The sequence below is a fragment of the Dreissena polymorpha genome, chromosome 13 (assembly GCF_020536995.1).
Source record: "Dreissena polymorpha isolate Duluth1 chromosome 13, UMN_Dpol_1.0, whole genome shotgun sequence".
Classification (NCBI taxonomy): domain Eukaryota; kingdom Metazoa; phylum Mollusca; class Bivalvia; order Myida; family Dreissenidae; genus Dreissena; species Dreissena polymorpha.
In genome coordinates, this window is record NC_068367.1 from 75,674,247 (window position 1) to 75,688,586 (window position 14,340).

Sequence of the window (14,340 nt, forward strand, 5' to 3'; positions counted from 1 at the left end):
ACATTTATCTCTGATTCAAGTAGCGTAGAATGTGCTCTAAATACTGTTTAAACCAGATAGAACAATCAAGTTTGAGTAAGTTTACTGACAGTCATGATATGACTTTAACTCAGTTGAAAACGGCGAAAACTTATTAAACAAACTAACAAACATAATGCATAAAAATGCCTGAATATAATTATAGACAGAGCACAGTTGTCTGGTTGTGGACGCTTAATATGTCTATGGTTCTTAGTAAATGTAATCCTTTTTTTAACTTATATTTATTAAAATGAATATTTTCAGTCTAAACTAAAACAGTTTAATCACAATTTGACCAAAAGAACATTTTTTAAAGGAGAAGAACAACAAGACAAAACATGTTAAAGGGAGATTATACGAAATGTGTTAAATTGTAATATATTGATAAAATATGTTACAATAACACAAAATAGGCAAGACAAATTATACATTGAAGACGAATTTCATAAAATACAGCAAAGACAAATTAGCGCCCAAGCCGATTGTGACGAAGATATTTCGATCGTGTTTTCCAACAATAACCGAAGCATTCGTCTTTTTAGTTAGTGTTCGTGTGTCGTTTGAATAGATATCGTTGCAGGAATTTAAAAAGAACCGTTAAACTAAATTAAGATTCACATCGTACATGCATGATTTACATGCTGGCGAATTTGACTGTACAGCCATTTTCGATTTCAGAATTAAATATCTTGCTTATTTCGCATTTTCGACACATGTTCTTCTTAACTTTTATTTTATATTGAAATATATGTTTAATAATTTTTTACACATTTTATATAAATTAATAAATATTTGAAAAAATCGTATAATCTCGCTTTAAGTGTTACTGACTCCTGTTCATTTTGATAAGAATGAATTAGGTCACCCTAAAGTACATACGTGTAAGTAACTAAACTTTACTATTTTTACCGAGGTTGTTCCACTCAAACATCCCTTAAACATAGTCCCTTAAGCTATCTTCTTTATCAAATATAATGTTTGATGTTTATATGTTCATACGAAGTAATAATGTACGAAACCCTCGGAAGGCTAACTATTTCTTTGAGTACACTATAATTTAGAATTTTTCTCAGGCTGCCTGCCTTTTGATTAGGAACTTAAAATAATCGAGTCGCTACGAATATTTACAATGCGACCAAAGAGCCTTCAACGAGCACTCTGGCTTTTGTGAAGCTACTGGCTACCGCTTCCGTGAGGCTCCTTGGTTCCGCGAAGCTACTGGCTCTTCGTCACCCCTTAGGTGAAGCTTCCGTCACTGCCTTGTACGGCGTCCGTAGTCTACAACACTCTGAAAACACTCTACAAAAAACAGGAACTCTGCAGCCCGGGCAGCACCGTTCGAAGTCAACGTAAACTCCCAAATGCTTGAGAGCACTGTTCTTTTAGAGTAACGTCCCTTTTCTTCAGATGTTGATGCGCTCGCATACACAGGAGGTGTCTACATTGCACGTCTGCTGGAGATCGTACTGATGTCTTAGTTTTCGGAATCACAATGCTTTGATTCCCCTTCAAATCACCCAGCAAAACCGCTGTGTTTTTCTTAATACCTGCTTCATACTTCACTGAAGCAGTACCAGCATCGGCAGTTTCATATGCCGGCTGAGACCGCAGAGGTTTCTTTGTTTTCCTCAGCTTATTATCTTTTGAACCGCCTTCTTGAATGTTTTTTTCAATCCGACTTTCCCCTCGGATCCGTTTCTCCTGTGCTGATGCACCCATATTTGGCACCATCTGGCTTCCAACAGTATGGTCAATGTCTCTTTGAAGCTCTCCTGGCTTCGTTGAAGTTGTCACGTTTTGACCGTGTTTCCTACGCCGGTAATTAGGGCATTTTCTTTTCAGATGCTTCTGTGAACCACACAGATAGCATCGTCGATCTTTTTCCCTTTCATTTCGTTTGTGCCTATACGGAGGGCTTGAGCTTCCAATCTTCCGCACGAGCTCATTCAATCTTCGGTCAAGTTTTTCGACCACCATCCCCAGCTTCTTAATCTGTTGTGACGAGGAACAGAAACATTCTGCATGGGCCGATGGAGAATCATGACTATCAAACCCTGTTACACCAGCAACCTTAAAAGGCTTCAATGACGAGCTTTCCCGCAAAGAGACATTTGCGTCAAAAACACTTGGATCTTCTGAAATCGTATTTCCTACATCGCGAGGCCCTCGTCGATTATCAGGACACTGCCTCTTCAAGTGAATCTTTGAGCCGCAGGTATAACACTGTCGTTCCAAGACGCTTGGCCTTGAACCATCTCTGGGTTGTGGGGTTTCCGCAGTGCCCATAAACTGACTAAGCCATCTTTCGAGCATATCAACCATCTTTTGAAGCTCATCGATTTGCTTTGTTGGTTTTCTACCGTCTGGAGCTACCGCAGACACATGGCCACTGGACTTCGCTCTTTCTGCACGATTAAAAGCTTCGAGCTCCACAGCGTGTCGGATGGCATCATTGAGGCTTACTGGTCGAGCCTGTTGGATGCGAAGTCTCATGTCCGCACTATGAAGGGCATCAAGAAATAGCTCTTTGGCCAATGCTTCTTTCAGATCTGCTGTTACAGAGGGGTATGCCAGGTTTGTTAATCTGCGAATGTCTTGCCCCAGCTCTCCCAAGGTCTTCTATGCTTTCTGTCTGCGATCGCGTAACTGCACTCTGTACAGTTCCGTTTGGTTAGGGGCGCAAAACGTTCTTCCAGGGCTTGCAATAGTGAATTATAATCGCTTGAATTTTGTGCAAGGTTTCCGAATACCCCTTGCGCTTGGCCACGCAACGACACTGCCAAATACAATCCCCTGTCGTTGTAGTCCCATTGGTTAATCTCAGCGCACGTCTCAAAGTGTGCTCTATAATCTCGCCACGCTGATTGACCATCATACGTAGCTGCCTTCACGGAAGCTGAAGGCTTCAATAAAGTCTTCTTTCTTGTTGTAACGTTTTCTCCGGGAAGAAATAACTTTGATAGAAGCTTAGGCGTCTCTGTTTCTAGACCGGGAGTTGAGAAGCCGGATTCTGTCACGTTCAAATGTATCAAGTTCCTTCTCCAACGTCGACGTTTCACACGTTGCGACGAGGGCCTCATTTTCCCGCTTCAACCGCTCCATTGCTTCACTAAGACTTGAGTTACCACCTTGAGTCATTTTTAGGCCTGGACTTGACTGGTTAGAACTGTCGATAAGTTTCTGTACCCTATCCCACCGCTGCCACCAATTTATGTAGCGCGAGCCGTCGACTTCCTGAGGCCGCCACCGAGCGCTGTGTGCGCGACCTCAAACACACGATGTGCATTCCGAAACCCTCGGAAGGCTAACTATTTCTTTGAGTACACTATAATTTAGAATTTTTCTGAAGCTGCCTGCCTTTTGATTAGGAACTTAAAATAATCGAGTCGCTACGAATATTTACAATGCGACCAAAGAGCCTTCAACGAGCACTCTGGCTTTTGTGAAGCTACTGGCTACCGCTTCCGTGAGGCTCCTTGGTTCCGCGAAGCTACTGGCTCTTCGTCACCCCTTAGGTGAAGCTTCCGTCACTGCCTTGTACAACGTCCGTAGTCTCGAACGCTCTGAAAACCCTCTACAAGAAACAGGAATTCTGCAGCCCGGGCAGCACCGTTCGAAGTCAACGTAAATACCCAAATGCTTCAGAGCACTGTTCTTTTAGAGTAACGTCCCTTTTCTTCTGATGTTGATGCGCTCGCATACACAGGAGAACTCACCAACTTGCCGATCTGCGCGTCTTGATATACTGGCAAACAGAGCGCCACCTAGCAAACGGAGAGGCACGATCTGGAAACTACCGCCGTTTCCGAATTCCCTCCGCACTTTACGGAGATTATCGATCAGCATTTCTCCTTCACTAACACAGAAACAAGCCGAATATATACGCAGGATTTTACTAGAAACATCCCTTAAAAATCGTATATTCTTTAAATGCTTAATACATTATTTTTAGCCATACACTTAACTTACTTTATGAAGAACAAGTTACTCTTTCATATTGTTTACCTGGCAAATTTAAAACTAAGGGAGGAAATTATACTGTAGCAGTGAAGAACGCAAAGCATCTATTTCGACCACGAATCCTTTCGTCATACAATCAATTAATACACGTAAGGTATTTTTGTATTTACAAGAAAATACATTAATGACAAAGTGTGACCAATATTTTAAAAGGGTTGGAAATACACATGCGCACGGGGGTGGATGTGTGGGGGTGGGTGGGTGAGGAATATATTTTTCACGATGGTTGAACATCACAATTAAGAACATTGAGCTCACATTTACTGAATTTAATTGAGAAATATTAATAAAAAAACACTGGAGACCAGGGAGACGATTATTGAAATAATATCGAAGAGTATCAGGCATTGTTGAGATTGATTTGTATTTAATGCCAGGATATAAAATGGCATATTTTGCATGTTTACTCTGAACATATTGAATATGAATTGAAATGAATATACAACTATATGTTAACACGTATTAAAATCAGCCTTGCGTAGCAAAAGACACAGACATGACAAAGACAAAATATTTAACGACAACAACAATAACATTAATGTATATGTACAAAAAATCCATAATAAACGTACATCGCTTTTGAAATTGTAAACGATACCCATAAACAAAATTGCTACCAAAGATACTACACAGCATTAACAAACTTAATGCAACCGCCTTAACACAAACCACAACCAGTATAAGAGTAACGACATTAAAGCATCGCAACAATCAATCATCGCTTATACCAACACCACTATTACCACAATCATCACAACACAAATTTCGAAATCATCATTAAAACCTTTCGCTTTATTTCTTTTAAAGGCGTAACTGCATTTCGTAATATTCGTTTAATGATTTTTTTTGCCAATCGCAATAATATGTATTTGTTTAACTTTTGTTGACTGCTGTAAAAACATACAACTCGACGAATCGTCTACGTATGGATTACCGTTAGGGCCATCGTGGTTGCACATTAAAATCCAGAGGGTTACAATGCGTTAGTGCGATAGTACGATGGCGACAATTCGATAATACGATGGCGACAATGCTATAGTACGACGGCGAAAATTCGACAACGCGAAAGTACGATGGCGATAATGCGATAGTACGATGCTGACAATGCGACGTCGCGATAGTACGATGGCGAGAATGCGATAGTCATATCGTACTGTCGCCATCGTATCATCGCATTGCCGCCATCGTACTATGGCATCGTTGCCATCGTACTATCGCGTTGTCGTACTGTCGTCATCGTATTGTCGCATTGTCGCCATCGTACAATCGCACTGTCGCCATCGTATTGTCGCACTGTCGTCATCGTATTATCACACTATCGCATCGTCACCATCGTACTATCGCACTGTCGCCATCTAATTGTCGCACTGTCGTCATTGTATTATCGCACTATCGCATTGTCGCCATCGTACAATCGCACTGTTGCCATCGTATTGTCGAAATGTCGCCATCGTACTATCGCATTATCGCCATCGTACTATCGCATTGTCGCCATCGTACTATCGCGTTGTCGCCATCGTACTATCGCATTGTCACCATCGTACAATCGCACTATCGCATCGTCGCCCTCTGGATTTTAATGTGTAACCACTATGGCCCGACGTGTATTGCATGATATAGGTGTAGCCTGTCCAGATAAAATAAACCCGGATATAATTTAGTCTAGAGACGTCGTAAGTAAACCACAAATGCACCAACAATCCGAACGATTGCTTAAAACATTTCTATGTTTTGGTTTTTAAATTAACCACACAACCGGATATAATAGACTTTTCCTCGTGAGAAAATGTCAAAGCGAGTAAGCTATTTCATCATTCGTACCATCATTCATCTGTCACCTATTGTTTATTTTTTTAATTGTTAAAAACCGGATAAGAACCCACTTTTATAAACACTTTTGAATAATGTTTATGATAATAAATTAAATACTTTGACCACAAGTATTTGCATCTACGTTGTTCAAAGATTTAATCCAATTATGAACGTTTCGCCGCCTGAAACAGTAATCAAGTCATATCACAATTGTTAAACTTACTTTTTGTTAAGTTGTAAGACATATATACTGTGGACAGTATTACTTAAAAATGCACTACTTGAATCAGCCCAGTGTTTATGTTTTCGAGCGAATCAGAATAATCAAGAAAAAATAACCGTCCAATGTCCATGAAATATGATGGCTAGAATGATGGGTTCTAAACAAAGGAATAAATGCTCTTCCCAGATTCAGTGTATCTTTTGTTGTTCGTATTGATATTTTAATGCGTTATTTGCCAAACATTTTGTATCTTTAAACGACTGCTTTAGTTCTCTACACATTTTCTACTTTAATCCGTTGTGTCTGATACTTAACGGCGTTTGCCACATTAATCTTAACGTCTTATTCAAGTCCTGTACGACGAGATGACATGACTTTGGATTTTTTATTTTTTATTTCATTTGCGTCAACTTATGAGCAAAAAGGATACTCGTTCGAGCTTGAACTGTAATTTTAATCATTCAATTTCAACTTCAAGATCGCAGCTTTCCTTAATGCGTAAATGTTAAAAGGTTATTCAATGATAAATCTGTGCATGTCTGAATAATACATTTTCGCGTATAAAATAACAGCCAAAATTAATTACGTTGTTTATGTCTTTCTATGTGGTCGGCCATTTTTGAGCAGTTAATAGATCATCTGTCATTACGTTTTATTCAAATATTTTACAAATAAAACCATCTCAGCAGGGATGTAGCTGGTTCTTGTGTCTACTTCATTCAATCGTGTATCAAAAGTGTGAAATTGTATTGCTGAGCTCAATATCAAACAATTGTGTCATGAAATTTCGATTTAGAACATTCATTGCGTTGTATTTATAACTGCCATGCTATAAAATTGATATCTAGTTATTTTATATTTTTCTCTTGTGTATGACAAATATTTTTCTGGCTAAGTGTGAAGTTCGAAATAGCTTTCAACCTTTTGACAACCAATTTTTTTGTAAGGACCTTTCCAGTGCGATGACCCTAAATTAAGTAGTTTGTATTTCATGCATTATGTAGTTTTAAATGTATTGTTCTACATCGTAATAGCCAAAGGGTTCCCATTCTATGAATTGTTAACACAAATAATTATTCTTATATTATGTTTGTACTTTCAGGATTCATATTTATTGAAAATACCTAAGATTGCCTTAAGTTATTTTGTATAATTTCTTCATGGAGCGGAAATTCCGAAATTACACATTGTATAGTATTCATAAACATTATACTCATTTATTCATTCATGTCATTTGCAACAATTTACATTTTGTTATATTGAGTTGAGTATCGTAATTGCAAAAAAAAAACAACACGACATATCCAACATGGCTATGCCACTGGATGTTGTGTAAAAGGGGCGTTTACAATGATGTGTTTCGCATATATTATCCAGTCCTTCGCCCAACCTAAGATTTTAAATTTTAGTCGTCCAAAAAAAAACGAAGCGCAGTATCTCCATTATTGATATGGATGTGTTGCAAGTAAGTTTGTATTTTTTACTAACAGATAGCACAGCGAATAATGATAGGAACATGTAATGACGAATATCTAATGCGCCAAAATATAAATAAAAGATTACAAAGTATTAATATATGGAAACAGATGGCTTTGGTTATACGCGTTCAACAAAACATTGAAATACAATCAACGACAACAACAAATGCACAAGTTCTCTGCGAAAGCACATTTATAGCAAGAAGATTAAGAAAACATGATTCGGATAAGACCAAATTCGGATTAAAACTACATGATTAGTATAATAATAAACTTCAGAATAATGTTTTTTTTGTAACTAGATAATTAGCATCAATGTCTTGTGGGTTTCAACAGTATCCTCGAAAAATCGTCTGATTGCCATATCGGCTTAGTGCGATTGAGAAAGCCTATGCGAGTGGATTGAAGAAGTAGTTGGTTTTGAATACAATTATATGTAACGTTTTCCAATAGACTATTATATATCATTTAATTTGTAGGCATAGACGAGACTATTAAAATTTTGTTCAATTTTTCTTAACTTCGTTTTGATGATGTTCTATGGTCAATGTAACAAGGAATTCAAAGTCAAATCAAATTGCAATTTCCAAAAAGTAGTTCTTAGTTCAGGTGAGAAATGGTGAATTGTTTCTCCGATAATCAAACAGAACTGATGATCACAACGAATCAACCGTTTATTTAATCGAGCTGTTACTTTGTAAAAATAAATTGTTTGCATTGGTATCGTATACTTTTTGAATTTTTTAGGTGAAACAACTTGACCTAGCCATCTACATAATGAAGTCATTATTGTATAAACTATTATTAAGAAATTGTTAAGATCGAAACATGTACATTTTGTTGGAAAAGTAAATTAATGGCAATATAGACTTTGTTGATCTTATGTGTGATTGTGTGATTAAATTTTTAATAAGCATAATTATCTTTCATATGGGTTGTTAAAATCATTAGAACAGAACTGTTCTGTTAAAAACATTTAGAAAAAATGATGTAACTCTGATAATGTATGCAATGTATATAAAACGAAAACATTTCATTTTAACAACAATAATTGATAGTTTATCAACATAGTTCCTAAGTATTTTTATCAACATAAGAAAGAAAGGTATTTAAATTATAGGAATTATAACTATTAGCAATTTGATTCAAACGACATCACGTTTTATGAGAATAGCTGCATTCTGCACAGCCACATTTTTAAACCATAACCTTTGTTAGAACACGAAACACGTACAGAGAAAACTTGGCGTTAAATTAAAAGTTGTCAGTATTCAATGATACATTTTCAGAAAATCTCAGCGGTCTTGTGTGTTTTGGTTTTCACATATGCTGATGCTGCCCAGATCGACAATTTCCTTCTACCAGAGCTCGCTGACTGTGTCAAAAGTCTTTCAACGTTAGTAAAAACCACTGTTCCAAACACTCCGGTATCCGTTCTAGACATCAAAACACGGGAAAATGCCGAACAACCGACTGGCTTAGAAATAGCAATCGACTACGCAGGCACCGAAGTGCCACGACTGGAGACGCCAGAAGATGTACACATGTATTGTATTCAGCAGTTCGTGTGGAAAGCTGACATGGTGCGATGGGAGGACTACAACATCACAAAGACGGACATAGACTTCGTGAACGGCCTTCTTGAATCCGTAAGCTAACATGATCATGACAGCCTCAAGATTTTAAAGTGTATTCAATCATGTCATTCACATAGAGCTTGATTGAAACTCATCTTACTATTGAAGTCAGGAGTTAAATTATATGAGCGATGATTTTATACCAATAAACTAATAAGACACTACTTAGGAGTTCAAAAGAGTTGTAAGATTAATAATATAAGTTGAAATTATTTGCATCACAATGAGAAATCCTATTGCTATTGCAAGGAATTTGTTCAAGGTTAGAATACACCATTTACATTGCGAATTACATAATACTATTTATTTTATTAGATGATTTGTTTAAAGTCGGTAGTAGTATTTGCAACGCAACTGGTACTCTTGCAATAACATGTTTAACATGTTTAACATTCAATAGTGTTGATGAGTTGTCATTTCCATAAATGTATTAATATACTGAAATCTCATCACGGTCAGTTAATATCACAACATTTGCGTTTTGTTTGACTCAAAACAAATGTGGAGTGTAAGTATCATGGTGGACTAGTATAGGGTTCTCTGCACGATTCAACTTCCCTATTCGATTTGATATACTTTGACACACAATTATAATGAATTAATAAATTATTTAAAAAATGTTACATGTTAAGATGATGAAACCAAAAGGTGTAAAGCACGCAAGAAGCAAGCGTCAGTACTATGGTCCAAGTCAGTCCAATGGTACAGGAAATGTATTTCCACCGACAGGATTCAGAACTCGACGGGAATACAGACGGATATCCGACGGAGAAAGAAATGCATTTCATACAGTATTGCAGACGATGAAAACGGTATGGTATTTATGAATGTAGCATACTATTCAATATAACAAGGTCATTGTCCCATTTGCTTTTGATTAGTGTGACAATCGAGCTTAAACCTGCCTTCAAAAATTCTTTGGAAGGATGCAATACAGGGCTAAGTTTATCTACAAAGATATTGCTTGTGTTTTACACAAATCTTCAAGTCTAATCAGTAAGTTTTACTTGAATCATTACTGTTCACGTATATTTGTGAATAATTTAAAATTACAAGCTGCGTGTATATTAATATAGTATATATTAAAGCTGTATATATATTAAAGCCTTGTATTCCGGATTTCTTCAAACTGCATAACGGCTTCCTGCTGAGATGCATTATTTTGATCTGAGCTTAGTGCTACATAATTTTATGTTCTCAATTCATGTAAACGAGAATATCCAAGGCCGTTGATCGAGTTTGGCAGTAAGGCCTTATTGAAACTAAAACAAAGTGGCATTAGCGAAAATATACCACACTGAAAAGAAAGTTACTTGTCAAACCGTACTCAAAAAGTATTTGTTGGCTCAGCATAGTCTGTGTAATTACAAGTAAATACCGGTCTCCCTCAGTATTAGGGTCGTTGTTTTTCCTGATTTATGTTAATTATACTGTAGAAAATGTTATTAGTTTTATCCGTCTTTTCGCTGACGATACTTTTCTGTCATGTGCTACAAAAACATTGAGATTCTATTGTTCTGTTGTTTATTAAACCATCGAGTAATACAAGTGCACTGACAAAAATATATGTTAATATTATCTGTTATAGTTGTTTTGTATTTCATTACATATACTTTGATGTTAATGTTAATTAAAACGCGTTGGTGTTAATAATTCATTTTGAGCTAAATGGCTTTTCGCCGCGATATCCAACCGGTTAAAACCGAAACAATTGTGTTGCATTCAACGTTACTAAGCGGTGACTACAGAAATATTAAGTTTAGCAGGCCTTCCAAAAATATTTACACATTTGCGTGAACCGTTTCACGACGGTGATCATAAGAATTAATCAATTTCATTTATGCTATATTGTGTGTGTTATATTTGACCTGTATTTTACAGACATTTGGTCACGTGCCTTTTTATAATAAATCATCCAATGTTTAGTGAACGGTAGCCATTAAACCAATAGGTTTAACCGTATGCTGTTCTGTGAGATGTATTTCTGGTTCAAATCGTTCCTTGAACACTTAGTAAGATTTCAAGGAAAGCAATTAGTGTACTCATTAATTTCTGCGTACGATATCCTTTTCATATTTTACCTGTGTGTTTACTTGATCTTTCAGAATGGTGAGTATGACACGTTCGCCAACCTTCACCGCGGTATTGTGGAAACGTCCGCCCATCGGGGTCCAAATTTTCTCGGGTGGCATAGAGTCTATCTAGCTTTGTAAGGAGAAAAAGTATTTCATATAAGGTATTATGAAATTACCATATTGTAATATTATTATTTCATAACGCCGCTGTAATTATCTCAATGCCTAAACACTTTGCATTTTGTTTGTAACAGATTCGAGGAAGCAATACGAAGAATTAACAGGCAAATTTCCCCTTCCATACTGGGACTCCACGCTTGACTTTGATATGGACAATCCGGTAAACACAATCCTGTTCTCAGCGGCGTTCTTTGGAAACGGTGACGGACAGGTTACCACGGGGCCATTCGCAAACTGGGTAACTCCTATTGGTCCGCTGACAAGAAATATCGGCGGCGGAAGTCAGCTGTTTTCCAAAGAGATTATTCGAAGTATAATGACGCGTTGTCGGACTCGCGATATCACCCGTCCTACTGCGTTACCTCAGTTCGACCTTGAATTTTTCCACGGTGGTCCTCATGTTTGGGTCGGTGGGCAGTTGTCTGGTCTGAACACAGCCGCCCACGATCCCGTATTTTTCCTACACCACGCATTTGTAGACTACATTTGGGAACTGTTTCGCAACCACCAATTCTTTGACTGTCGAGTAGACCCAAGTTCAGATTATCCAGTGGTCACTGGTCAACATCTCTCAACCAGAGCTATGGACGGGTTGCCAGGATATCGCAATATTGATGGTTATCGCAACTACTGGACGCAAAACTGGTACAGATACGAACGTTCTCCAACATGTCCAGTTTGCAATTCCCCATATTTAACATGCAACCCGGCTCGCAAAGTGTGCGTGTCTATTGAACGTACGCTCGCTCCTGACGAGGCAGTGACTGTTTCTAGAATGGCTATGGCAGCTGATGGAAATGCCTTATCCCCGCAAGTTTCTCGAGCAAGAGCGCAAGTCGCATTGCTCGATATTGGCACAGTTTTCGACGCTCCTCCAGCTGAACTAAGAACGCAGATGGGTCAAGCAAGCGCGGTTCGTCGGAAGAGGGCCTTAAAGCAGTATAATAAGATGTCTAACATAGCTGGTGTAAACGATTCACAACAGCAAAATGGAGAAAAACGGCTTGAAGTAGGAGAACAGTTTCTTGCACCAGAATCCGATGGTCGTACATCCGATGTTTTGGGTAGGAATATTGCCAGTGGTGTATTTTTAGGAAAAAATGATAATAGCTCTATGCAAGACGTGTACTCAGGAAAAGCCTTCCCAGTCGCACAACCGATGTCACTAGTACCTGTACCGGTATCGAATACGTTAGATTTATATATGAAAAACCCTAGCTCTTACATTACAAAATCATCGGCCTCTGACTGGCTGTTTGCTCCTGTTCATCTGTCGTACAACGTTGTTGGATATGACACCAATGCCCAGACTCCGAGTATGAAATGTCTGCCATCTGACGCAATATCTACTTCTATAAAAGTGTCTGCACAAGGGCTCAATTATTTGGGAGAATACACCGACTTTGCCGTAGTAGACATCAGTAATACTCTTCCATCTGCCAATGCAATCATTGCCATAAGAGCTCCAGAGGTCGGGCCATCTATTTCCATGGTTACCGCAAGTCACGGATGCGGGCTTATGTGCAAGCCAATGTGTTTCAACACTGAAACCGGACCATCGTATAAACCATGCACAGGAATAATGTGGATCAAACCAGAAGACGCAACTGCATACGTACGATCCTACGATGAAGCTGCGGAAAGCCTTGCAAAAGGTGGGACAATATTCCCAATATTGTTCCAGTGTCACAAGGAAAGTCAATCCCCTTGGAAGGGGCAATAAACCACCCCAATGTTGATCATTTTGTTTTCCGAGTTACACAATAAACATATGAATACATAAGTCAGTTTTTCTCTAGTTTTATGCCGGAAGTAAAACGAATACATAATAATTAAGCATAATGAATGGTTTTATTTCAATACCTATTATTGTTGGGTGTTTGTAGTTGTAATACATTTAGATTCTATGAAAGATGTAAAGAAACGTTGTCAGAGTTATTTCCTCATGTTCTGAACAAGTGTAGTTTGTAAAATGAGCATTTAAACGTCGCCCAATATAAAATCAAAATACTTAGAATATTACTGGATGGAAGACCGTTTTGAATACCAGATATACTTTGATCTTATACCACATACAAATAATGGATTATAGAGCGTAAAACTAACTTCTGTTCAGTCGGCGACACCTGGTTATACAACTTTTTTTTTTGTATTCAATTTCATTTATTAATCAACATAAACAAAAAATATAAGCTTTATTTCCATTAAATATTCTAAACATGCTGTTAATTTTGTTAGCTGGTGTGCGTACATATATTTCAAAGAATAGTTTCATTTTTCTTGTTTTACTCTGTCGTTTAAACTTGTCCTTAAATTGAAGACTTGAATATCGTAAGGCGCAATAACGTCAAATAAATGAAGCAAATCACTAAGCGTCTGCATGTGTACACATCATCGTACCATAAGCCAAACCTTCGGATGTCATCGAATGAGGTCGTGCCGTAAACATGTTGACATCTTTTAAGTATTTGTGGCTGTTGGACACAATATCACAATCACATTTTCTTAAACTAGATATCTTCCCTTGTGCAATCACAGGTGGGTTAATGCAATAGCCAAACATGAATGAAATCTGTTTTATTTTATAATTATTATTTTGTTAATCAATTATTATTAATTAATTATGTAATAACATTTGTATTACGTTTCAAAAATAAATGAACATGTGTGCCTGTTTCTGTTCAACAACAAGTCCATTTGTCGTAGTCACATTTTGTCGTAGACGATACAAAATAATTTGCAAATATAATATTTTGGGTCATTCTTACTTCGAACAAATAGTTGTATGAATCGTTTGTGGTTTCGGATAGCCATTTATTCAAATGTTCACACTCTGAACTATCAAGACTCCAAATACTGCTTAACATATTTGTTTCATTGTTTTGTATTATAAT

General features: G+C 37.5%; 1 protein-coding gene across 1 annotated transcript; it reads left to right on the forward strand.

Annotated features, from left to right (window-relative positions):
- Positions 1 to 7,526: 7,526 nt before the first annotated feature.
- LOC127854791 (uncharacterized) lies at positions 7,527 to 13,275 on the forward strand. The gene is made up of 5 exons (XM_052389839.1): positions 7,527 to 7,541; positions 8,844 to 9,203; positions 9,824 to 10,003; positions 11,297 to 11,400; positions 11,528 to 13,275. The coding sequence occupies exons 1-5, from the start codon at positions 7,527 to 7,529 to the stop codon at positions 13,167 to 13,169; spliced, it is 2,301 nt and encodes a 766-aa protein (XP_052245799.1). The 3' UTR covers positions 13,170 to 13,275.
- The last annotated feature ends 1,065 nt before the right edge of the window (positions 13,276 to 14,340 follow it).